Source organism: Mustela putorius, unplaced genomic scaffold, assembly GCF_011764305.1.
Source record: "Mustela putorius furo isolate JIRA1106 unplaced genomic scaffold, ASM1176430v1.1 tig00004007_pilon_pilon_pilon, whole genome shotgun sequence".
In the NCBI taxonomy this organism is placed as follows: Eukaryota; Metazoa; Chordata; class Mammalia; order Carnivora; family Mustelidae; genus Mustela; species Mustela putorius.
In genome coordinates this window covers 760,139-787,552 of record NW_025422145.1, presented here as the reverse complement: position 1 = coordinate 787,552, position 27,414 = coordinate 760,139, and the positions used below count along the sequence as shown (strand labels likewise).

At 43.1% G+C, this 27,414-nt stretch overlaps 1 protein-coding gene across 2 annotated transcripts in view; it reads left to right on the top strand.

Annotated features, from left to right (window-relative positions):
- IQCK (IQ motif containing K) overlaps positions 1-27,414 on the top strand; it is a 120,230-nt gene that overhangs the window by 40,357 nt on the left and 52,459 nt on the right. Inside the window, exons 7-8 of one of the 2 annotated variants that reach the window (XR_006604335.1) lie at positions 12,940-13,024; positions 21,613-21,734. Coding sequence is in view for 1 of the 2 variants with exons in the window: in XM_004750279.3 (XP_004750336.1) it covers positions 12,940-13,024 (85 nt within the window). In the remaining variant the exon portion in view is untranslated. The remainder of the gene's footprint in view (positions 1-12,939; positions 13,025-21,612; positions 21,735-27,414) is intronic. The other variant, XM_004750279.3, reaches the window with a different exon arrangement.

The window sequence follows — 27,414 nt, the reverse complement described above, 5'->3', positions numbered from 1 at the left end:
AAGGATGTTTCACTCTATGGCATTGTTCTGGGCCTCTCTATATGGCCATGCCTAAAGCTGGCTCTACGCCTCTTAATTAAGCCTTTTTTTTTTTTTTAAAGATTTTATGTATTTATTTGACAGAGAGAGAGATCACAAGTAGGCAGAGCAGCAGGCAGAGGAGGGGGAAAGCAGGCTCCTTGCTGAGCAGAGAGCCCAATGCGGGGCTCAATCCCAGGACCCCAATATCATGACCTGAGCCGAAGGCAGAGGCTTAGCCCACTGAGCCACCCAGGTGCCCCTAATTAAGCCTTTTAAAAATTTTTAATTTTTTACTTAAGACCACTTGACTTAAGTTTCTAATACTTGCAAGTGAAAGAGTCCTAACCTGTATGTGCTCCTACATGGTATTGTCCCAACTTCCCGCCAATATTCTGAATTAGTCAGCTCTCTCTAGGTTCTGTTGCAGTAACAAATAACCCTCAGATCTCAGTGCCTTATGACGGCAGTTGTTTATTCTTCACCCTTTTTTGTGTTAGTTGCATGTCACTTTGGTTCCTTGTCGTTTTTCATTCAGGGACCCAGGATGCAGGAACAGCCCGCCCCCTCCCTCTCATGGCAGAGAGAGAAGAGCAATGGCTGATGCATGCAGTGGCAAGCAAATCTTCTGCTCACATTTCATTGGCCAATGCAAGTCCATGGCCAAGCCAACTAGCAGTGCTATGGGGAAATTGACACCCCCCTAGGCAGAAACTACAAACCGTATGGCAAAGTAGAGATGCACAGTTCTCTTCCAGGGAAAAGAGTAATAATTGGGACCAATAACGCAAGCTACCGCATGCTCTAATCAGAGTTCCTCGAGGTTGTTTTCTTCCCCACCTTTCAACGGTTGTGGATTACATCATTTTGCCTGATAGCTTTACTCCTGTTGAGGAATCTGGAATCATTCTCTTTCGTGGTATAGAGTCCTGACTCAACAAGACAATCAGAAACAATGAAACTACTTGCTATGATATTGAGAACAAGTAAAGTTTCACTTTTTATTTTGACTGGGAAGAATTGGTCAGATTCATTTGCAAAAATAAATCACTAAATAAGCACAAGGAACAAAAGTTCCCTGCTGCCTATCTGGTCCCATGCCCCAGGGGAGAAGGCTCATGAAAGACATCATTAAAGCCCAGACCTTCAATGAGACAAAGATGGTGTTTTAGAAAAGAAAGCTTGCTTAGGGTGAAATGTCTTTTCAGTTAAGTTCTACCCTTAGACCAAAAAGAAAAAAAAAAAATTCACAATACTTTCATGTCAGTGAAAGGTATCTTATAACCAAAAGCTGAGGTGAAAACAAAACTGTCACCATGCCATTTGAGGACAGGCACCAGTGATATGATGGCGTGGTTGTGTGAAAGTTAATGGTGGGAAGAAAAACACTCGTGCTTTCTAAATGGCACAGGAAATAGCATGCGTGTTGCACTAAAGATCATAATTAAATGGCACAGCAGAAAATTTGCTGTCATACCTGTGGAAAGGAAAACATCTTTTTTTTTTTTCTTTTTTTAAAGACAGAGTGTGTGAGTGGGGAGAGGCAGATGGAAAAGGAGAGAATTTCAAGCAGGCTCCGTGTCCCACGCAGAGCCCGATATGGGGCTTGATCTCACGACCCCGAGATCACAAATTGAGCCAAAATCAAGAGTCAGATGCTTAACTGACTGAGCCACCTAGGCGCCCCAGGAAAAAAATCATTTTATTTTGTCTTATAGAAGGGTAACTTCAGAGGTCAGGAGTCTCATGAGGATAATAAATCATCTTTGCTCTTTATATTAGCATATAGGAAGGAAGGAGAGCTATTTCCTGAATTTGGGACATGCTGGATGCATAAATCCCCTAAGCGTCTCTTTCTTGCTGGAGGTTTGGCATGTGGGTGGCCCTTTCTCTGAGTCACACAGCCCCACTTCCTTTCTTTCTTCCTCTTGTCTCTAGGTGACTGGCAGTAATCTCAGGGAGCCTGTGTGAAGGAGCGTGGCAGACAAGTCTAGGTTCCAATGTGAGCTCTGCCATTTATTAATTGGTGTATTAGTTTTCCAGAGCTGCCTAATAAACTACCACGAAACTGGTGGCTTAAAACCACACAAACTTATTCTAGTTCTGGAGGCTAAATTCATTCAATTCTAGATTCATTCTTTCTAGATTCAATTCATTCTGGAGCTTCTGGAGGAAAACTTGTTTTCTTGCCTACTCTAATTTCTGGAGGCTCCCTGTATTCCACAGGGTGAGTGACCCCTTTGCATAACCCTGACCTCTGGTGTCCACTGTCACATCTACTTCTGTAGTAGCATCTCCCTCCGCATCCTTCTCCCAAGGATACTTGTGACTACATCATACTTGTGCCCACCTGGATAACCCAGGATAATTTCAAAATTCTTAACTGAATCAATTCTATGAAGTGTCTTTCATCATATAAGGGGACATAAATATTCAAAAGTCTGGGAATCGGATGAGGACATCTTGGGAAACTATTATGCAGCCTGCCAGTCAGGCAACCTGGGACAATCCCTTCACAAGCCGTGGTCCTTTCTTCTGTTACTTGGGGATGGCAATACAGGTTTAAGTTGGTGAGGTTTAAGATGGTACCAGAGTATCCGAGTGCTTTGTCAAAAGCAACAGAAATTTAAAGGCTACTTAAGGAAAAGGGTATATACTGGAAGAAAAAAGACAACTCACAAACATGAAGGAAAAGGCCAGTGTAGGGATCGGGCAAGCACAGACCCATATTTTCATGATAACTGCCAGGAAGCATCCCGTAGTCTCTGCCAGTCCACTCAAGATTCACATTCTAGGGGCGTTTGGGTGGCTCAGTGGTTAAAGCCTCTGCCTTCAGCTCAGGTCATAGTCCCAGGGTCCTGGGATCAAGCCTCACATCGAGCTCTCTGCTCAGCAGGGAGCCTGCCTCCCTCCCCCCCCTCTGCCTGCCTCTCTGCCTACTTGTGATCTGTCTGTCAAATAAATTAAAAAAAAAAAAAATCTTTAGGGCGCCTGGGTGGCTCAGTGGGTTAAGCCACTGCCTTCGGCTCAGGTCATGATCTCAGGGTCCTGGGATCGAGCCCCACGTTGTGTTCTCTGCTCAGTGGGGAGTCTGCTTCTCCCGCTCTCTGCTCATACTTTCTCTCTCTCTTTCAAATAAATACATAAAATCTTAAAAAAAAAAAATTCACAGTCTAGGGAAATAGCATCTGCTTGGCTAAGCTTGGGTGTCAGACATACTCCTCGGTCATGGGTAGGTAATGTGCTGTGACTCACATTCCCCCTAACACAGGGAGGTGAGCTGTCAAAGCAAAATCTGAAGGCTGATGCCACAAGAAAGGGGAGAGTATGATGAGCAGATAAAAATTAAAGACACCAGTGTAGAGGGCTCAGAGTAGGTGTCCAAAGAATGACAGCTTTCATTTTATCCTAAATCTTAGGAGAATACTAGTCACTCCTTTAGCAAGATGAAATGTGGACAGCCAAATAACCAAGCAAGAGAAAGACCAAATATCTGCTCTACCACTGATAAATCCTGACAGTAAGGAAAGTTCTGTTTTCTTTCTTTCTTTCTATCTATCTATCTTTCTTTCTTTCTCTCTCTTTTTTTTAATTTGTAATATTTATTTGAGAGAGAGCACGAGCAGAGGGAGGGGCAGAAGGGCTGCAGACTCCCAGCTGAGCAAGGAGCCTGACTCAGGGCTTGCTCCCCTCACCAGCTGATCATGACCTGAGCGGAAACCAAGAGTTGGATGCTTAACCAACTGGGCCACCAACGTGCCCCTGTTTTCTTACCTATAATAATATTCATTCTTTCAAAAATACTTACTGACGGGGCACCTGGGTGGCTCGGATGGTTGGGCGTCTGCCTTCAGCTCAGGTCTTGATCCCATGGTCCTGGGATCCGGCCCCGAATCTGGCTCCCTGCTGGGGCGGGGAGTCGGCTTCTCCCTTAAAAAAAAAAACAAAAACGCAAACAACAAAAAACCTTACTGAATGCTTATTTTTTTCCAGGCACTTTTCTAGGTGCTGTAGATAGAGTGGAGAACAAGAGAGAGAAAGTCTTGGCCCCCATAAAGTCAAAGACTAAGCTAACGTATCATATAATGTATAGAAGACCCAAGAGCTCTGAGGAAAAATAAAGCAGTGGAAGTGGACAGAGCATCCCAGTGCTGCGGTGAGGGCTTCTGCTGCTTAGAGAAGCCGAGGAAGGTATACTTCTCTAAGGAGGTAGCATTTGCACAGAGGCCTTAAGCCAGCCTTACAAAGAACAGAAGGAAGAGTGTTCCAGGTGAAGAGAATAGCCGCTCTGAAGGCCCTGAAATAAAAACTTAACTACTGAGACAACAGGAGATGAGGGAGGCCGAGAGAGCGGTAGGAAATACAGCCAGCCAGACAGGCTAGGTTGTACCCAACTTGGGTAGGTGGGTCTTTGAGTACCATGGTAAAGAGTATGTTTTTACTTGTTTTCCTCTGAGCGTGACAGAAAACTTTTAGAGGATTTTGAGCAGAAGATGGAAGGAATCTGATTTATCTTTTAAGAAGATCACTCTGGGGGCACCTGGGTGGCTCAGTGGGTTAAAGCCTCTGCTTTCGCCTCTGGCCATGATCCCAGGGTCCTGGGATCAAGCCCCGCATTGGGCTCTCTGCTCAGCAGAGAGCCCACTTCCTCCCCTCTCTCTCTCTCTCTCTCTGCCTGCCTCTCTGCCTACTTGAGATCTCTGTCTGTCAAATAAATAAATAAAATCTTAAAAAAAAAAAATATCACTCTGGGGGCACCTGGATGGCTCAGTTGGGTGAGCGTCCGGCTCTTGATTTTGGCTCAGTTCATGATCTCAGGGTCCTGGGATCTCACCCCATGTCAAGCTCTGCACTCAGCTAGGAGCCTGCTTGAGATTCTCTCCCCCTCTCCTTCTGCCCCTCCCCCTGCTCTCTCTCTCTCTCTCTCTCTCTCTCACACACACACACACACACACACATTCACACACTCTCTCTCTCTTTCTCTCAAATAAATAAATAAATCTTGTAAAAAAACTTCACTCTGGCAGCTGGCAGGGGGATTGATCAGTCAACTCTAACAATACAAGTGGCCAGTTGGGGATCCCAGCACAGACAGACAGAGGATGGCAGCTTGGAGTGCGGGAGACAAGAAAAGGTTGGATCTGGGATATTTTGATGTTGGAACCAAGCAGACTTGTTGATGGATTGTATGTGGGGTGAGAGAAGTCAAGTATGACCTGGAGGTTTCAGGCCTGAGAAACTGGCTGAATGGAGATCCAATTACTGAAATGGACTGGCAGAAATTAGAGTTCTGTTGTGAAAATTTAAGGGCTTTATGGAAAAATTACAACTTTGGGGGAATAAAAATATGAAGGTTTCAGGACACGTGGGTGGCCCAGTCGATTAAGTGTTGGGCTCTTGGTTTCGGCTCAGGTCATGACCTCCTGGGTCACGGAACCGAGCCCCGCGTCAGGCTCTGCGCTCTGTGAGGAGTGTGCTTGAAGATTCTCTCCCACTGCCCCTCCCTGTCACCGCCCCCTCTCCCCCACCACCACGTGCAGGCTTGAGCGCACTCTGTCTTTCAAATAAATAAATAAATCTTTTTCTTTGAATATGAAACTTTCTTTTCATTTTTTTCCCCCGGTAACTGCCCCCACCGTCTCCCTTCCATCTGGGAGGCAGCCCTTTAAATAGCTTTTTGGATAAATTCCCTAAGTTCCTGGTCACTCTCTTGTTTTTAGATGGTCTCATTTCATTGGAATTCGTCCCGTTTCGTTTTAAATCTTTAGTCCTCAATCTCATTCCAGATGTAAACCTCATCGTCCTCCTCTTCTCCAGCTCTAGCCACAGCTGTCGGTAATTCAGGGGTCCCTGAACTTTGAAGGTGGACAAATTGCCTCTTCTGTTTTCATTAGCCTCTAACTGAGATTTAGTCTCACTTTTAATTATCAACGAGGGCAACAAACCTCAGGAGTGTCCACAGTACCAGTGTCTTCATCACTAATTGCAATCAGATTTTTTGACACCCCAATCTCGTTGTTGTGGTAATCCTGAAATATCATTTACTCCTGTCACTTCTTCCAAATAACATTAGTGAATTGACCTCCTCTTTGTTCTTACTCACTGCACACTCTAGAGGCATTTGTATTATTATATCACCAACTGAGTTTTTAAAAATATTTTTGAAAACTATATTGCAGTATCATTGGTTTGCTTTGAAATATTTACTCTCATATTTCATTAAATATTATTTAGAGAAGAAATCCAAACTGCCAGCATAAAAAGGGGTCCATGGTACAGATCCCCTGTAAAAGATTTGGAAGCCGTGAAGAGGGAGGTGGTTTGCCCTTCCCAGACGCTCACCCTTGCCCAGGCTCATGTTCTGGAGTGGAAAGACGGAGACTGGGAAGGGGGTAGGTCTCCTTCAGGTTTCCTTTGAGTCCCATTAGAGAAAACACGTAACCCATTAAAAAGAGACCGAAGAGGGCGCCTGGGTGGCTCAAAGGGTTAAAGCTTCTGCGTTCTGCTCAGGTCATGGTCTCAGGGTCCTGGAATTGAGTCCCGCATCGGGTTCTCTGCTCAGCAGGGAGCCCGCTTCCTCCTCTCTCTCTCTCTCTCTGCCTGCCTCTCTGCCTACTTGTGATCTCTGTCTGTCAAATAAACAAATAAAATCTTTAAAAAAAAAAAAAAGAGACCAAAGAGCACAGCACTCTGGACATGTTTTTCAAAACGCATTTTTGAGTATCACAACCCTGATTTTCAAGATGGCTGTATCTGCGGGGTGGGCACCTGGCCTCCTCGCATCATTAGGTGAGCTCTGTTGACTGGCGCCATATGCCGCTTCCGAGGATGGGGCTGGCAAAATGGGAGTTGATTCTGTGTCTGACTTAGGTGATTCAGCTTGATGCTGGGGTAATAACAACTTGTCGGGCTCCCAGGGTGGAGTTAGTGAGGGGGCGAAAGCCAGATCACATCCTAGTAACCACGGTTTCTAAACACATGTTAAGGCTGCTGGAGAGATATGTAGCTGGCTCTCCCCTACTGGCTTTCAGAGTTCTTGCTCCCATCACAGAAAGGAGTCTGTCCTAGGCTGGTCACCATATATCTGGACACCCCATTCCAGAGAACCTCTCTTGTACTTCTTCCAAATACTTGGAGTTTATTATGCAAGACTGATGCCTCCAACAGAATATTTGGGAAACCCATTTAGGCCAAGATCAGGGACTGGATAATCTCTTCTGCTGGGATGGGTAGATGTTTTCAGATACGAGGCTCTTGAAAGACTATATAAACGATGGTTGATTTAGGGCCTGTGTCATTTTGTAAATGGCTTTGCATCACCTTCCAAGTGATGCAGTGGCTGTGCTCTCACCTTCCAAGAAAACAACTTAATCTCTTACCTAATGAAATGCGGATAGAATTTGGATTCCAAGATTCGGTTTTCAATATAAAGCAAGCTTTTCTCCTTTCTACTTTATTCTGTTTAAATGCCACTTTGGGATGGTCCCTCTTGTTTTAGAACTGGAGGCAGAGATTTTTAAAGACTGACTTCTCAGATTCCCTTGTGTATTTTGAAAGCATGCTGTGTCTTCTTTAGACCCTGCAAATCTTTTACTTAGCACCCAAAAGGGAGGAAGCAATTGTGTGGGTTTATGCATACACACAGAATCAGAAAAATAAATTCTCAGAATTATGGCATCAATTCTTACGGTTCAAATATATTTGATTCACATTTAAGAAAAAAAGAAAAGGGGAGTACCTGGTGGGTGCAGTCGGTTGATCGTCAGACTCCTAACTTCCGCTCAGGTCATGATCTCAGTGTTGTGAGATCAGGCCCCGAGTTGGAGCCTGCTTGCGAATCTCTCTCTCCCTCTTCCTCTGCCACTCCCACTCGTGCTCTCTTTCTAAAAATAAATAAATAAATCTTTTTTGGGGAAAAGGAAAAGGATATGACAAATGAGCGTTACCAGCAAGCCAGGTCTTAGAAACATACTTAGTGGTTCTGTATTGCCAGTAGAAACACATAAACCTGGGGTGCCTGGGTGGCTCAGTGGGTTGGGCCTCTGCCTTCAGCTCAGGTCATGGTCTCAGAGTCCTGGGATCGAGCCCCGCATCAGGCTCTCTGCTCAGCAGGGAGCCTGCTTCCTCCCACCCCCTCTCTCTGCCTGTCTTTCTGCCTACTTGTGATCTCTCTCTCTGTGTGTCAAATAAATAAATAAATCTCAAAAAGAAAGAAAAGAAACACAAACCTGTCTGCTCTGGGCAATCTCTTCAGGGGGCTGCCTCCGGTGCTGCCTTCTCCTTTGACTGACATGGCCCATCATCCCCCACCCGAGTTCCCCAGTGACGGTGGTCGCTTCTACTCCACCTCGATTTTTATTTGACCTGAAGCCAGTTGCACTGATTCCAAAAGAGAGAAAAGGGCCTGACGTGGCTTCTATCCCTTCAAGCTGACCTGCTGAAATGATTGATAATTCCCAGGGACTACTCTCGGAAGATTAAGTCCTTTTCATTTGGCCTGATTTACACTGGCTCTCTCATACTTATTCTTGGTTTGGGAACGAGACAGCGCCCCATTATTTAGCCGTGAAAGCAAGGATGTCACTAAAGGTGGCCTTATATTACTGCTTAAAGGCCTATTAGAAATCTCATTTTGCTTTTTGGAGATTCATTGTGATGCAAAGCCATTCGAGGTTTCATTACTGGTGAAAGCCCTTTGTCAGGCTGACTCAGCCTGTTGTCCCAAGATTTGCAGTTCTCTTTTCCTACTGCTATTCCGAAACAGGAATACTGTTACTTTGAGGATTTCATGACATCAGTAGGAAAAAATATACTTAAGGCAGGAAAATTGCTGCCGAACAGAAAGGCGCCATCAAATCTCCCCTCAGATACAAGCGACAAACTGCTTTGTTCTGCTGTCCTGACATCAGATTTCCCCGTGGAACGTCAGACAAATGAATACCTGCCAAGTTATTTCTGTAAGAATTAATGAAGAGGGCATTTTCTGTGGTTACGACACCCCCCACCCCCCACCCCCATTTTTTCTTCTAGGCAAATGACTGTGCTTTCCTCTACTAAACACACACAGCTGTGAGACCCTGAATTCCTCATCAGTGACCTTGTGAGCTGCCTTCTCTTCTCCTTAGGCCAATCCCTGTGCTTCCCCGGGCCAAAAGATTCTCAGCAAGATATGGTCAGTGACCTTGAATGAGTCACTTCACACCTCTGTGCCTCGGTTTCTTCATTCCAAAAGAAGGATAACAATCGCTCATTACTGATACTGTGAGGATTTTTTTTTTTAAAGATTTTATTTATTTATTTGACAGAGAGAGATCACAAGTAGGCAGAGAGGCAGGCAGAGAGAGAGAGGAGGAAACGGGCTCCCCGGTGAGCAGAGAGCCCGATGCGGGACTCGATCCCAGGACCCTGAGATCATGACCTGAGCCGAAGGCAGCGGCTTAACCCACTGAGCCACCCAGGCGCCCTGTGAGGATTTTTTAAAAATTTTTTTTAATTTAGTTTTTTTTTAATTTTTAAACAGACATATAATGTATTTTTTATCCCCTAGGGGTACAGGTCTGTGAATCACCAGGTTTACACACTTTACAGCACTCACCATAGCACATACCCTCCCCAATGTCCATTACCCCACGCCCCTCTACCAACCCCCCTCCCCCCAGCAACCCTCTGTTTGTTTTGTGAGATGAAGAGTCACTTATGGTTTGTCTCCTTCCTGATCCCATCTTGTTTCATTTATTCTTTCCCTACCCCCCAAACCTCCCAAGTTGCATCTCCACTTCCTCATATCAGGGAGATCATATGATAGTTGTCTTTCTCTGATTGACTTATTTCGCTAAGCATGATAACCTCTTGTTCCATCCACGTCATTGCAAATGGCAAATTTCATTTCTTTTGATGGCTGCATAGTATTCCATTGTGTGTATATATATACCACATCTTATTTATCCGTTCATCTAGGTTCTTTCCATAGTTTGGCTATTGTGGACATTGCTGCTATAAACATTCAGGTGCACCTGCCCCTTCGGATCACTACGTTTGTATCTTTAGGGTAAATACCCAGTAGTGCAATTGCTGGGTCATGGGGTAGTTCTATTTTCAACTTTTTGAGGAACCTCCATGCTCTTTTCCAGAGTGGCTGCACCAGCTTGCATCCCCACCAACAGTGATACTGTGAGGATTTAATGAAATAATGTATGGAAAGCACTTAGGACGCTGTGCCAGGCAGAGAGGCTCATTCCACAAATATTTATCAAGTACCCACTAAAAATGGTGTCCCCACCCCTAAGGTTCTCCCTGGCTTTGATGTCTTTGATTCTGGAATCATTCCTAAGCATTGGGACTACCAGGAGGAGCAAACACAGGCCTGGTCTCTGCCCTCGTGGAGCTTTCCATCCAGTTGACGATTGGGGCATTCATCAGATAACCACACAGAGTTACATCTCCGATTTGGGCCAAGGACTAGGAAGGAAGACTACACAGAGTTCCACTCTCCACTGGGTCCTAATCTAATCAAAGAACACCTTTCCATAATCAGAAGAAAGAGTGAGAGTGAACCAGGAGGAGGAAGTGTCAGCCCCCTCACCTCCAACCTTAAGGTTTTGAGCAAGTTAGGAGAAGGTGGGCCTGCCATAGGTCAGATGGGCCTCACACCCTGAACATGGCCTGGGTTTCAGTGCCCTCTGACTCGCCGGCTGGGTGTCTTTAAGCAGCAACCTGCACAGCTGTACACAATGCCCCTGGCTGGGGTAAGGGGATTTGGAGGCAGACGAAAGCCCCTCTGCAAAGGCCCTGAGGTGGGAGGGCACTTTTAAAGAGGTGAAAAGGGCCAGTGTGGCTGGAACACAAGGAGCAATGCTTATAGGAGGGGAATCCGGAAAGCTCTTGGTTAATATCAGCTAGTATTAATGCACAATAATGTGAGTCTTGTAAATCCATTGCCAGCACACCAAGTATCCTTAGAAACACAAGGTGTCTCTGGAAGCCATTGATTTTTAACTAGTGGAAGAGAATTACTTCAGGGATATGATCTGTTGGTGTCATATAACTGAGATTCTGAGAATAAGGACAATGGATAAGCACAGACATTTACTGTGAAAAGCAGGCCTCCAGCAAAATATGAATGCTCCACTGCAGCCCAGAGAGCCAGATATTAGGCAAGAAGAAGTGAAAACCAAAAGAGAACCAAAGAAAAATTTTAAAAAGCCACCACATCATGCAAATAAAAATGGAAACAGAACATTAGGGAAAGGTTTCTAACAATGCTATCATTTTGAGGGTGTCGTCATCTCTCCAAAGACATAGAAGAATCTTCTATGTGTGTCTCCGAAAGGGCCTGCACAGCCCAAGACCCAGAACCTGGCAACAATACCACACTCCCTTGAAGTGATCTCAGTGACCCCAAGATTCTTCTGGGCTTTGATTTCTTTCTTACTGGAATAATTCAAAACCACATTCATTCATTCATTCATTCAAACAAACATACTATATCAAGGGTGGGTTGTGTTGTTGTTTTTAAATCAGAGTTTAAAGGGAAATAAAACCACACATCCTGGAGAATCTATGCAATGTTGCCTCTTAGCTTTGCAGTCTGGGCCAGGCTCCGCATCTGCGAGTGTTTGCCCAGGGAAAGTCTGGTGTCAGCAGAGCATTGAGAGGGAAGCCTACCTAGGCTTTGGGATCCAGTGGGTCTGGGCTCAGATCCCAGCTAGGCCACCTACAAGTTGTGTGACCTTGGGCCAATTAGTCAGCCTCTCTGTATGATGGGAGTTACTATAAACTCAAATGATGGCTATTGTTAGGGAGAACTCTAAGGCCCGGGAACTTAAGAACCCCTCACTTGCAAAGTCAAAGCAGGATCCTGGGAGCAGCCTCCATGTGACCCACATCCTTTCTGAGGTTTATTTCTTTGTACTCATATCTAAAAAGGCTTAAATTTTCTTTCCAGAGGCAGCTGTGCTTTAGAGAAACAGAAGGAACCAGAATTAAATCATAATTCTAAGATCTTGTCAGGAGTTAGTCTCTCTATGCAACTTTTAAGGGGAGGGGGAAGGAAAAGAGCATTTCGCCATGATTTTTAAATGTGTTATCTATGATCAAACATCCCATCACAATCTGAAAAATCCCACAAGAGCAAACAATGTCATCTGACCCAGCACTTGAGATATTTTATTGCCTATTAAGATGTAGTAACAGAACTTAACTTAAAAATATGCCCAAGGGGTGGCTCAGTGGGTTAAAGCCTCTGCCTTCGGCTCAGGTCATGGTCTCAGGGTCCAGCGATTGAGCCCCCCATCGGGCTCTCTGCTCAGCGAGGAGCCTGCTTCCCCCCCCCTCTCTCTGCCTGCCTCTCTGCCTACTTGTGATCTCTCTTTGTCAAATAAATTTTTTAAAAAATCTTTCAAAAAAAAATATACGCCCAAACTCAAGCCACATTAAACTGGAATGCACACACAATTTATCAGAGATAGATTCCAATAATTTTGCCTTCAGGAAAGATATGAACTACTTAATTTCCCTTCAGTAGAATGGTAGAAAAAGAATCCTTTATTATGTCTCAGTCATAATGCAGTATTTAAGAGCCGCTCCTGCTTTGTCTCCTGTTTTACATCTATAGAGCCTTACGGATGTCCCACCTTTAGGACTCACATGCAGCTTTAGCAGCTGGAGCCTTTCAGAACAGCGCGGGCTCACAGTGATTTCAGAGTACGCTGGTTAAAAACAAAGCAAAATGAATTCATCTCAGATTTTAAAATTAGACGCGATAACTCAAGGCTAAACTTCTCTATCAAAACTGGCATTGTTGCTTTCTAAGAATGGAAATGGATGAGGCGCTTAATCAGAGAGGCCATTATGTTGTCAAAGGGCTCGCTGAGGCTGAAGGATGGATTCTCATGGGCATATGACCATTTGATTGCTTTTCAGCCCCCGGCCGCCAGTCCCACTGTCCCTCCTGCTGACAGAGGAAGAGGCAGCGCTGTGCATTCAATCCTTCTGGAGAGCCTATCTGGTAAGAGTCATGTGCGATTATGGCGTTTGGCCTGATGGGGAATTTTTGTGATGTGGAGGGCCCATGGGAAAACTGTTAGATGAATTTGAAATAGAGGGTACTACAGCTAACATCCAAACCTCAGAAATAGGACTCTCAGTAAAATACAAAGAGTGATTTAGAATTTTTACCAAAACCTGTGTTGCAGTTATCATTAAAAGTATTCTCCAACCTTTTAATGTTGGGTTTACTGGTCTGTATTACCTAAAAAATATTATTATGTACATGCAAAGAGCAATACCATGTTCATTTTAGAAAAGAGAAATAGAAAATTACTCAAGTAGAGCAAATAAAAATTTTTGAGGCACTGAAACTATTACCCCAAAGTAATTGTTGGCATTTTGGTGTAAAATTTTCCAAACCTTAAAAATCTTAATGGGTAGAGTAGGGCGTAGGCAAAATGGTTGAAGGAGATTAAGAGTACATTTTTCTTGCTGAGCACTGAATCATACATGGAACCATCAAATGGCTATATTGTACACTAAAATTTATATAACAATGCATGTTCACTATACTGGAATTCAAATGAAAAAAATACAATAAAGCTTAAAAAATCTTAAAAGATAGAATAACATATAAACATGTATCATATGCTAGAAGTGACCTTTTCTTTCGAAAGCTTTCATTTCTAGTCATTGGTTATTCCCAGTTTATCATTATTCTAATGAATGCTGTAATAGATACCTTTGTGGAGGCATCTTTGCACACTTGTCTGGTTGTTTCTGTAGGATGAATTGTAGACGTAGAATTTCTAGGTCAAAAGGTGAGTTCCTTTCTAAAATTCCTGACCCATATTGTCATGTGACTCTTCAGGAAGGCTTTGCTTTGAAAAATTCTTACCAAATACGTATGAGAGTGGCATGTGTATCTCGTGCTAAAACATGTACATCCTGTTCGATTTGTTGGCAGAGTATCAATGTTAAGAAGTTTCGAGGTAGGGGCGCCTGGGTGGCTCAGTTGTTAAGCATCTGCCTTTGGCTCAGGTCATGATCCCAGGGTCCTGGGACTGAGTCCCACATCAGGCTCCCTGCTTGGCTGGAAGCCTGCTTCTCCCTCTGCCACTCCCCCTGCTTGTGTTCACTCTCTCGCTGCGTCGCTCTCTGTCAAATAAATAAATAAATAAAATCTTTTAAAAAAATGTAAAAAGAAGCTTCCAGGTAAACATGAAGCTCCCATTCTAGGTAGAAGCATGTCTCCATCCAAATCTGAGTGTTAGACATCAGTGGAGTGAGTTTAGAATTGATTTCAGGGGTGGTAGATCGCCACAGAGAAGGTCTCCGTGGATTTACAAGGAAACCCAAGATGCACGTTGATGCGCTCTTCAAAATGACCACAGGAGAAGCAGGCTGAGGGGAACACACCAGCAAACTGTTCTCCATGAAGAAGTCAGATTTATTCTAATGAGACACAATTAATAAATCAACAAGTGAAATATTTATTAGGTGACCATTGAGTGGGACTTGTCCTTTATTACAAGGAGCTTCCTTCTGTCTCGGGCAATATCGTCCAGTCACTCCTTTGTACGTGGCACATTCCTAAACCCATGGCTTGAAGTCAGGTGTGGAGGTTAATTAATAGACTCAGACATTACAAGGAGCCGTTTGCTCCCAAGGAGTTAAAAACCGATGATAAAACCCTCTATTATACCCCACGATTTAGATAGAACTTTTGACGACATAGGTTTTCAGCATTTCATTTCATACATACTTTATACCTGTGGTCTTTTTCCTTCATGATTGAACATCAGCGGGTTAGCTGCAGTTCCGGGACGCCCAAGCGAGGTGAATGATTCCGGGCTTCCACACGCTTTCTGAGCTCCGCCTTTGTCGGCCGCGTATTTCATTTGTAAGACTTACACTTGTTACACTAGAATTAGCCGTTTTCCTTTCCCAATTTCTGATCCTTTTAGTGAAACAGAAAGAGCAAAATGCAATAAAATAGTGATTCTCAGGTTTCGTTTCTTTAAAAACAGCAAAGCCCTTTCTTCATACCAAATCATACTCAGAAGCCTGTAATATAACCAGTGTTAACAGTGTTAACAGGAAGAGGGGAGGTTCTGTCCCTGATCTTCCCATGCAGTAAGACGTTCACACTCAGGGGCCTGTGTTATGGGCACAGCATGAAAAACAGAGAGATCTTTCTCTACTTGTCATGGGGCAACATCCTGATAAACCCACTATAAATTGAAAATACTGTAAGTTGAAAATGCATTTAACACACCTAACCCTCTGGACATCATAGCCTAGCCTTGCCTATAAACGTGCTCAAAACATTTACGTTAGCTGACAGTTGGGCAGGCTCATCCGCTGTAAAGTCTATTTTATAATAAAGTATTGAATAGCTCGTGGAACTTATTGAATATTGCACTGCAAGTGAAAAATAGAATAGTTGCATGGGTACAGAATGATCATCACTGTATTAGTTACTGACCCTGGTGAGAGGCTGGCTGGCTGGGAGATGCGGCTCGCTGCCATTGCCTAGGATCACGAGAGTATTGTATGGCGTATCACTCACCCAGGAAATTATCAAAATTCAAAATTTAAAGTACAGGGGCGCCTAGATGGCTCAGTGGGTTAAAGCCTCTGCTTTCAGCTCAGGTCCATGATCCCAGGGTCCTGGGATGGAGCCCCGCATAGGGCTCTCTGCTCAGCAGGAGGCCTGCTTCTCTTACTCTCTCTCTTTCTGCCTGCCTCTCTGCCTACTTGTGATCTCTGTCTGTCAAATAAATAAATAAAATCTTTTTTTTTAAAGATTTTATTTATTTATTTGACAGAGAGAGATCACAAGTAGACAGAGAGGCAGGCAGAGAGAGAGAGGGAAGCAGGCTCCCTGTTGAACAGAGAGCCTGATGTGGGACTCGATCCCAGGACCCTGAGATCATGACCTGAGCTGAAGGCAGTGGCTTAACCTACTTACTGAGCCACCCAGGCGCCCCAATAAATAAAATCTTAAAAAAAAAAAGCTATAAAAAATTTTAAAGTACAGTTTCTACTAAGGCATATGGCTTTCAAATCATTGTATAAAATGTAATCATTTTAAGTTGGGGACTCTCTGTAGTCTGTATGACAGCTGAATTCAGCTCATTCACGAGCAAACCCTACCCTATAAAAATGTCAAAGTGGTTCAAATCACCATCATCACACAATAGCTAGGAACGTTCCTTATGGTACAAAAGATGTGTAGTGGTAAGAGTTTGGGTGGTTCAAATCCAAACATCTTCTGTGTGTATATATACACACACATATGCATATATATGTGCTGAAGAGTGCCAAGTAGGGGGGTAAGATCCTAAGTTGTTACCAGAAGGAGAGATGTGTGGGCCAGCCTCAGAAGTTTCCACAAAAAAAAAGGAGGGACTTGATCTCATCCTTAAAAGAAAGATGGAAACAAAAAGAAAAAGAAAGATGGGATGCTGGAATATCTGCTGGGAACAAGATGGTATCTCAAGAGAAAATAGCACACACACACTCATATATGTATATATATTATACCATTTTTTATTAAAACATGTATTGTATAGGTGTGGCTTAGTCAGTTAAGTGGCCAGCTTCCGATTTTGGCTCGGGTCACATGATCTCAGGGTCTTGAGATTGAGTCTATGCAGGGCTCAATGTGCTCAGCAGGGAGTTTGCTTCAGGATTCGCTCTCCCTTTGCCCGCCACAAACTTGTACATGTGGGCATGCGCTCTCTCTCAAATAAATAAATAAATCTATTTTTTTAAAAAAACATATATTTTGGGGCGCCTGGGTGGCTCAGTGGGTTAAAGCCTCTGCCTTCAGCTCAGGTCATGATCCCAGGGTCCTGGGATCAAGCCCCACATCGCGCTCTCTGCTCAGTGGGGAGCCTGCTTCCTCCTCTCTCTCTCTGCCTGCCTCTCTGCCTACTTGTGATCTCTGTCTGTCAAATAAATAAATAAAATCTTTAAAAAAAAAAGAGAAACATATATTTTGGACAGCTACACACACACACATACATACACACACATAGGATCGGAAATTACCTGAAAGGAAACGAAGCCATCTGACAGAAGCTGTTAACTATGGATGGCTGGGAAAGAATTAGGGAGACCACAGCCTTCTATACATTGAACAAAGTCTTTACAAAGAGAATGCAGTATGGCTTTCCTTAATTTCAGATTGATTTAAGCCATGTTGTGGATGCAGAAAGAACATCTGACAAAATCCAACAAGCTTTTTTTTTTTTTTTTTTTAAGATTTTATATATTTATTTGACAGAGAGAGATCATAAGTAGGCAGAGAGGCAGGAAGAGAGAGAGAGAGAGGAGGAAGCAGGCTCCCCATGGAGCAGAGAGCCCGATGCAGGGCTCAATCCCAGGACCCTGGGATCATGACCTGAGCCGAAGGCAGAGGCTTAACCCACTGGGCCACCCAGGTGCCCCGTTCCAACAGGCTTTTATCCAAATTATGAATAGGAAGGAACTTCTTCAACTTGATAAAGGGTAGTTACCAAATTCCACAGCTAACAACATATTTAAGATGAAAGACTAGATGTTTTCCCCCTGAGATTGGGAATGAAAAAAAGATATTCTCTCTACTTCAGTTCAACACAGCACTAGAGGTTTTAACCAAGGAAGTTAGGCAAGAAAAGGAATAAAAGGCATTCCAACCAGAAAGGAGGAAGTAAAACTATCTCTATTCTCTATATAAACATGACCTTCTATACGGAAGTTCCTAAGTAATTCACTAAAAAAAAAAAATTAAAAATTAGGATAAACAAGTCCAGCAAGGTTGCAGGATACCAAATTAGCATACAAAAAATCAATCATATTTATATGTACTTAGCAATGAGCAATCTGAAAATGAAATTAATAAAATAATCCCATTTGTAATACCATCAAAAAGAACATATTGCACGGAGCACTGGTGTGGTGCATAAACAATGAATTTTGAGACACTAACAAAAGAAAATTAAATTTTAAAAAAAAGGAACAAAATACTTAGGAAGAAATTTCACAAAAGAAGTGCAAGACTTATATGCTGAAAACTACAAAATATCACCGAAAGAAATTTAGAAAGACCCAAACAAGTGGAAAGATAGCCTCTGTCCATCGACTGGAAGACCTGATGTTGTAAAGATGACAGTATACATTGATCTGCAGATTCAGTGCAATCTCTATCAAAATCCCTACTGATATTTTTTAACAGAAATTGACAAGCAGATCCTAATTTGTATGAAAATTTTACATTTTCATGTAGAGCCCAAACAGTTTTGAAAAAGAGCAAAATCAGAGGACTCACATTTCTCTATTGCAAAACTTACTATGAAACTATAGTAATCGAGTGCTAATGGCTTAAGGGTAGGCATAGATCAATGGAATGGAATTGACAGTACAGAAATAAACTCTTCCATTTATGGCCAATTGATTTTTTTCAAGAGTGTCAAGACCGTTTGATGAGGAAAGAATAGTCTTTTCAGGGGCACCTGGGTGGCTCAGTGGGTTAAAGCCTCTGCTTTCAGCTCAGGTCATGGTCCCAGGGTCCTGGGATCGAGCCCCACATCAGGCTCTCTGCTCAGCAGGGAGCCTGCTTCCCTCTCTCTATGCCTGCCTCTCTGCCTGCTTGTGATCTCTGTCAAATAAATAAAATCTTAAAAAAAAAAAAAAAGAAAAAAGAATAGTCTTTTCAACTCATAGTCCTGGAATTTCTGAATATCCACATCCAAAAGAATAAGGTTAGATTCCCCTACCTCATACCATATACAAAAATTAATCCAAAATTAAAGACCTAAATGAAAATGCTAAAACTATAAAAGTCTGAAAAGAAGACGTAGGTGTGAATTTTCTGACTTTGGGCTAAACAACAGTTTACATAACAAAGAGCACAAGTGACAAGAAAAGTACATCGGATTTCATCAAAATTAAAAATTTTTTGCTCTTGGGGTGCCTGGGTGTCTCGGTTGGTTAAGTGTCTGACCCTTGATTTTGGCTCAGGTCACTATCTCAGGATTGTGAGATCAAGCCCCATATTGGGCGCTATGCTCAGCGGGGAGTCTGCTTGAGATTCTCTCCCTCTCCTTCTTCCTTTACCCCGTTCTCTCATCCTCCACTCTCTTTCTAAAATAAAAATAAATAAATCTTAAAAACACACACACACACACACACACACAAACTTTTGGAGCTCCTGGGTGGCTCAGTCTATTGTCTGCCTTCAGCTCAGGTCATGATATCAGGGTCCTGAGATCAAGCCCCTTATCAGGTTCCCTGCTCAGCAAGGAGTCTGCTTCTCCCTCTTTCTCTGCTCCTGCCCCCCCACCAGCTTGTGCTTGCACTCTCTCTCTCTCTCTCTCAAATAAATAAATAAAATAAAATAAAATCTTAAAGAAAAAACCCAAAAAACCCAAATCCAGGCTTTTGGCTTCTAAGAACACCATCAAGTGAACGAAAAGACAATCCACAGAATGGAAAAAAAAAAATTGCAAATCATATATCAGATAAGGGTTTAATATCCTGAATATATAAAGAATTCTCACAGCCTGACAAATAACCCAGTTACAAAACTGGCAAGGGATTCCCATAGACACTTCTTCAAAGAATATCCACAAATGGCCAAGAGGCACATGAAAAGATGTAGGAAATGCAAAGCAAAACCACTGTGAGATGCGACTTCACACCCACCAGCATGGCTAAGATCCAAAAGGCAATAACAGTGTTGGCGAGAATGTAGAGATCTTGGAAGAGCTCGCACACTGCTGGCAAGAATGGGAAATGGTGCAGCCACTTTGGAAAGCAGTTTGGCCGTTTGTCAAAAATCTAAACATTGAGTCACTGCTCCATGACTCAGCAGTCGTCCTCTTAGGTATATATTTGAGGTAATTGAAAGCATCTGTCCATACAAACACTTGTACATGAATGTTCATGGAAGCATTATTCACAATAGGCAAAATGTGGGAAACAAAACATCCACCAACTGATGAATGGATACATAAAATGTGGTACATCCATAGGGTGGAACGTTATTCAGCCATGAAAAGGAACGAAGTACTGATCCACACTACGAGTTGGATGAGCCTTGAGCATATGATGCTAAGTAGAAGGAGCCAGACGTAAAAGGTCACATATTCCATTTAAATAAAATGTCCAGAATAGGTAAATCCTTAGACAGAAACCAGATTAGTGGCGGTCAGGGACCGGAGGAAGAGAGGAACAGAGAGTGACTGCTAACAGCGTTGTTTCAGGTGATGGAAATGTTCTGGAATTAGGTGATGGAGATGGCGGTACAACTGTGAATAAACACCGAATTTGAATTGTGAACTTTAAAAAGGGTGAATTTTTTGGTTAGGTAAATTCCATGTAAGCAAATGAATGAATAATTATGGGCAAAAAATGCAAAGCAAGTAATTCTATACATTTTAACCATGTGTTCTTCTGACACAAGGACTTGATTTTTGGCCTGGTTCTGTGAGTAACAGCGAAACATCCTAAGATGAGAAAAAAGGATTTTCAGGAATTAGTGACGTGTTCTGTCACAGGTAGCACTCGCACAAACCCTCTCTCCTTACACACTCCCGGGTAGTCTTATTGCACTTACCGTGAAGGGTTTGCAATGAATGAAAACCTTTACTTGTACTGTCTTAAACACCATGAGGGGAAAATAGAGCCCCCCACAAAATTGTTTTGTATGGTAAACTATATATATCAGGGAATTTACCATTTTAACCTTTTTTTAGTTGTACAGTTCAGTGACAGTAAGTACATTCACATTTGTGCAACCATCACCACCATCCATTTCTAGAACTTTCTTCTTTCTAAACTGAAGCTCTGTCCCCACCAAACAATAACTCCTCCCCATACCCCCTTCCCCCCAGCCCCTGGCAGCCACCCTTCTACTTTCTGTCTCTGTGGTTTGACTACCTAGATACCCCATAGAAGTGGAATCATACAGTTTGTCCTTCTGTGACTGGCTTATTTCACTTCACGTAATATCCTCAAGATTCATCTATATTGTCGTATGTGTCAGAACTTCCATCCTCTTGAAGACTGAATAATATTCTTGACAGGTAGTTTTAAAATCCAGAAATCTGATATTCTTACTTGTTAACATAAAACTAGCTGGACATCTCATAGAAATATATTTTAACCGACCACATTAAAAGAAATGTCACATGGTATGAAAAGCTACGTGTAATGAATCATTCCCAGTAGCCATGACTTTATGATTAGCCTTAGAAATAGGTTCCTGGGGGCACCTGGGTGGCTCAGTGGGTTAAAGCCTCTGCCTTTGGCTCAGGTCATGATCTCAGGGTCCTGGGATCGAGCCCCACATCGGGCTCTCTGCTCAGCCGGGAGCCTGCTTCCCCTCTCTGTCTGCCTGCCTCTGCCTACTTGTGACCTCTCTGTCAAATATATAAATAAAATCTTTAAAAAAAACAAACCCAGAAATAGGTTCCTGGTAGTTATTACTAGATGTTAAACATGTTTGTAAAAGTAGACACACTCTTGTTCCTTCTTTCCAAAATACTAGATTAACGGTTAGGAAGCCAGATTGTTTCAACACGCAAAACTGAATGTTGTTTTTTTTTTTAAAAAAAGCTGTCTGGATATTGTGAATGAAGTCTGTCCTCTGAGCACTCTCCCTTCTGAAGTGTGGCTGGTGATAAGCTGCATTACCACATCAATGGTGCTCTTCTGCCGCTGAAACACAGGCTGTTCAGGTAACCCAGAACAGAGAAAACCCTGCTCTCCTGTGAAGTTCAAATGAGGTTCCCATGGGCCATAAGGATTGAAATTTCTTTAATGATTTAGGAGGCAGAGACCAGAGAAATCCACTGAATATTGATTCTGTCCAAATAAGCTTCGGGTGTTTTATGCCTTCTGCCTATTTGTTTTATTTTACTCTAACTCAGCCTGGACTCCAGCATGGCGTATAATCTTCCCCGCTCCCAGGACCAACGTCCCCTCCAGGCACTGTGACGGCTGACAATCACAAAGCCCATCAATCATCGCTGCTTTTGTTCCTTTGGTGAACAATACAGGACAAGGTTGCTCTGGCAGCCCCTTTGTGGCTTTGCAAAAAAAAACAAACAAAAAACAAACAAACAAAAAAACCCCAAAACTGGCCATCCCGATTTCCACCTGCAGAGAACAATGAGAATCTGTGCCTTTATACCTTTGTCTGTCATGCCACAAGCTGGGGGGTATGAGGCACCCCCGAGGAGAAACAGCTAGCTGTGAACAAAGAGTAAGGTTTAGAATGGGACAGTCCCCGTCCATCCCCAGACACTAGAATATTGCCTCCCTCTGGCTACAGGGATTGATTCATGATGGGCAGGGGACTTAAATCCGTCATACCTAGTGAAAGGTATGTGGGAGTCTCATAGGTGTTGTTGAGACGGAGCAGCTTGCTTTGCCTGGGGGTTAGCTGGGAGGCCAGGCTATCTGCAAAGGTCTTGCCACTGAGTGAAGAAACTGACCGAAAAGAGAATGCGGAGGCCAGAGAGCTGGGAGCCAGGAGAGGGCTGACCCTTGAAGGCTGCGGAGCCCTGGATTCAACAGTGCCAGTGAGTCTCTTCATACAGGCTTCTGTCACAATCTGGAGTCCTGACAATGATCGTTTTCAAGACAGAAAGTTCTAGGCTCTTGATTGCTTGCATATGAAGGAGGATATTGGTACAAAATAAAAATCTGGGTCCACTCGTGCAGGGAAACCATTCCAGTTTGTCCCAGAGGACTGTAGCCTGTATCGACTTGCCCTTAGCTGGAGAGGGGAAGCCTAACCCAAGGAGAAGTTTTTCTAAAACATATCTGTTATTTTTATTGTTCAAGTAGTACATTTCCATTGTGGAAAAAAGGAAAATACATAGAAGTTTCTTTTAAAATGTTAATGTATTCATCCTTCTGGAATTTTTCCTGTTCATAGAGGAATTTTTTAAAGCAAAATTGTGATGATAAAAACTTTTGTGGGGGCGCCTGGGTGGCTCAGTGGGTTAAAGCCTCTGCCTTCAGCGCAGGTCATGATCCCAGGGTCCTGGGATTGAGCCGTGCTTGGGGCTCTCCGCTCAGCGGGGAGCCTGCTTCCCCCTCTCTCTCTGCCTGCCTCTCTGCCTACTTGTGATCTGTCAAATAAATAAATAAAATCTTTAAAAAAATGGACATGTAGATAGTCCATAGAAACAAATATATAAAATAATATTGTAGTTGTTCAGAGGTAGGATAAGGGGTGATGTTTTCACCCTCTCCTTTTATCTATTTTTCAAATTATATACAAAGAATATATTGTTTTTACAGAAGAATAGAAACATTATTTAAATGAAGACTTGGAAATCTATATTCAACCATGATACTTTCTGTACCCTTTTCCTCTTTAGTTCAAATTTGGTCTCATGAGCCTTTTTAGGGTGTGTGTGTGTGTGTTTAGAAAAGATCTAGGTATTTATGCTCAAATAATATTGTAGGTTGTAAGAAAGTTTGCTTATTTTGCCTATAGCTCTCCTGTTACAGTCTTAATTAATAAGAAATAATAGACCACAGGTCATTTGGCGAACGGTTTGATTTCAAGAACAAAGAAAGCCTTTCACAGCCCATGTGTTAGACTTCACTAGAGAAAACCCATCGGATCGGCTGACAATTTAAAAGGCAGGGGAGAAATATTGGCATTCTGAAGATTCTAAATAAAAAGTGGCATGTATTCTACAAGAATTGAGAGTGGGGTCCCAAATAGATATTTGTACACCCGTGTTCATAGCAGTATTGGCACTGCCTAAAATGTGGGAGCACCTCAAGTGTCCATCGGCACATAAATGGATAAGGGAAGTGTGGTATACATGTGCAGTGTCATGTTAGTCCCCCTTAAAGAGGAAAGAAATCTGTCGTAAGCGGCAGTGTGGGTAAAGCTAAGTGAAATACGCCAGTCACAAAAAGACGTGTACTGTAAGCAACATGAAGACAGAAGGTATAAGGGTGGTTGCCAGGGGCTGAGGAGAGGTTAAATGGGGAGTTAGGGCTCAGTGGTTATGGAGTTTTAGTTTTAAAATATGCGAAAGGTCCTGTGAATGGGCTTAATACTACTGTACTGTATGCTTAAGAATGGTTAAGGTGGTAAATTTTGTGTTAAGTGTATTTTACCACAATAAGAAAGAAAAAGAAAGAGATGGGTGTTCAACTGTGTTTGATTTGATTTAACTTGATATTTTCCCTCCTGAAAAACCACTCCTTTCTATTTAGAGATGACCTATATAGTTAGGTAGGAAATGGGGGACGAAAACAGCCCCAGATAAAAACCAAGCAACTGTGAAAAGACGCTTCAAGAACACAAAGAAAAAGTTTTGTGGTTCCTCCCATATTTTTCTGCAGAAAGCAGCACTTCCAAGTTGAGGCTCTCTACCCAGAGGAAGAGAAATTTTTGTCTACTTCGGGCAGCTGGCTGGATTGTTGGGCGTGACCCCCCAAAAAATTGTTTTTGAAAGATCACTTGAAGGTCTCATCATTAGCCTTAACTTTCTTGTTTTTGAAAGTTGTGGCTGAGTGGAAGGACTTGTTTTCTTCTACGTAAAACAAGCCTTATGGCTATTTGTTAATAATATGGACTGTACCAGCAGACAGATCTGTTTGAATCTGTACATCAGGTTATTGATGACTTTGGGTGGGCTGACTTTGGAATGACAGTTTCCTGCTCATAAAACGGGACTATTAAGATGAAATCAGGTGGTTAGTCCACATTTGGGCCTTAGTGCAGTGTCAGGCACATAGTAAGTCCACAATAAATATTAGCTGTTGTTGTTACTGTTATTATTTTATTAGTATTACCGGTTCCATCTTACTTCATGGGACATCTTTTCTTTTCTTTTTTTTCTTTTTTTTTTTTTAAAGTAAGCTTCATGCCCAACATGGCCCTTGAAGTCAAGCAACCTGAAGATCAGAAGTTTGATGCTCTGCTGACTGGGCCAGCCAAGCACCCCCAGGGCATCTTTTTCGAAAGCCAGATAGTGGCCTCTTTGGAGTAGCTCAGGGACACTAAGCATGCTCCTGCCTCAGGGCCTTTGCATTTGCTGTTTGTTCTTTGTACTTGGCAACTCTCAGCCATGGTATCCTCTCTTGCTTAGTTCAGGATTCTCTTGAATGTCTCTCCTGGTTACCCTTTCTAAAATAGCACCGACTCATCATTTTCCAGCCTCTTACTATGCTTTATTTTCTGCCCATCACTTACTAGTTACCTGACATTATATTAGTTATTCATTTGTTTATCCATTGCCTGTCACCCTAACCAAAGCGAGCTCCAGGAGGATAGAGGTTGCTTGACCTGTTCATCTTGTATCCCCAGCCCCTAGAACATTGGCTGGCATATCTTACATAATAAATATTTTAGTGAATAACTGAATCCTTTAAATGATCTCTCTAATGAGGCCATTTGAAAACAAAGAAGAACAAATTGTTTTTGTTCCATTTTCAAAGTCCTTCTCTGGGATTTACGCAGGCACTTAAACAGGGATTTCTGTGGGGAGGTGCTTTTGTCCCAGGATCCTTGAACTCAACAGCTGTGCTCATTAATCCCCCAGAGATTACACTTGAGAAAAATGTATTCATTTTAGCATTGGCCTTCGTGAGCCACCTCTGCACCAAGCCTCATAATGTGAAGAAATGAAGTGTGCTATGGGAAATTACAATCCCCCAAACAGGCTTGAAAGGACAGCATCAGCCGAAGGGTATCTTTAGTTCATCTGAGTATTGGACAGAAAAGATTTTCTTCGTTTGGAATTTCTCTTCTGAGCGCTGATATGTGCTGGCAGGTGGGCAGACTTCGCTGGCAAACGTCAGACGTTGTATTGTGTAAAAGGAATGCTGAAAATGGGGCACTGCATCAAATTACCCCCAGTTTTCCTCTTGATGGTGCACAGCCACATCTCAGCCTCCGAGGGGCTGGTCACGACCTTTGTGGTTTGATAAGCAGTCTCAGCCCTGGTGGGGCTCTAGTGGCAACTCCACGTGGAAAGATTTATCATCTTGTGGTATCCTCTTGGTGTTTGCTGGCCTATGGATATAGTTTTAGTCTCTTTCACCTTACCTTCCCAACCAGAAGATCCAATCCCAAACAGCCCTTTCTGTTGGGCTGTCTTGGAGGTATTTGGGAATCCTACGTAGTGAAACTGGTTTTGAGCATTTTCTAACCCATAGGGGATGTTTATAAACTGTTAGGGAGTTAAAGGCCACCTGTACAAACCCCAGTGATCCAGTGGAATAAAAGTCTTGACCTTCTCAACATTGTAGAGGTCTTGGTCTTAGGCTGAGGATTCCGATATCAGACCCCTAGCATTCGAAGTGGAATGCTCCCAAAGGATGGCTGCTCTCCGCTCCTCTGCCGGCTCCACTCACATAGTGGCCTTACGCCTTCCGTTGATCTGTGACTCCATTTGTTCACTCTTTCATTTGACAGACGTGTATTGAGGACCTTCTCCTTGCCAAGAACAGGGCTGCATACTTTACAAACAGAGCTCCTCTGTCCCTTGATGAACTCAGAGGCAGCAATAACAGAAGAATGTTAGCAAAATTAAGAATAGCGAAATCTAGGGGTGCCTGGGTGGCTCAGTTGGTTAAGTGGCCAAGTCTTGATTTCGGCTCAGGTCTGATCTCAGGGTCCTGGGATCAAGCCCCGCGTCGGGGTTCCAGCTCAGTGGGGAGTCTGGTTGAAGTACTTTCCCTCTCTCCTTACGTCTCCCCTGCTCCTGTGCTCGCTCACTCTCTCCCTCCAAATAAATAAATACATCTTGGGGGTGGAGGGGAAGAACAGCAAAATCTAGCATTTTTGGTGACTTGCTGCGTACCACGCACCAAACTAAGCACTTACTAGCATTGTCTCCTTTATGCTGTATGCTGATGCTGTAAAGGAAGCAGGTATTACTACTATTATCTCATGTGTAGATGAACCAACAAAGGCTTAGAAACCCTAACTGACTTGCCCAACATCACACAGTGGTAAGTGGTAGGGCCAGAGTTTTAAGCCCAGGTCAGACTGTCCTTAGAACCACATCTCTCCCTTTTAAAAACAAAACAAAATGGGGTGGCTCAGTGGGTTAAAGCCTCTGCCTTCGACTCAGGTCATGATTTCAGGGTCCTGGGATCGAGATCCGCATCAGGCTCTCTGCTCAGCAGGGAGCCTGCTTCCCTTCCTCTCTCTTTCTCTGCCTACTTGTGATCTCTGTCTCTCAAATGAATGGATAAAATCTTTAAAAAACAAACAAAACAAAGCCATTTTGCATTCCTACTAGAAATGTAGGAGAGTTCCCATTGCTCCGTGTCCTTACCTGTAAATAGCATGGTCGGTCTTTTTAATTTTAGCCGTTTTTGTGGGTGTGTAATAATATCTCGTTCTGTGTGTGCATGTGTTTTTTGGTTTGTTTT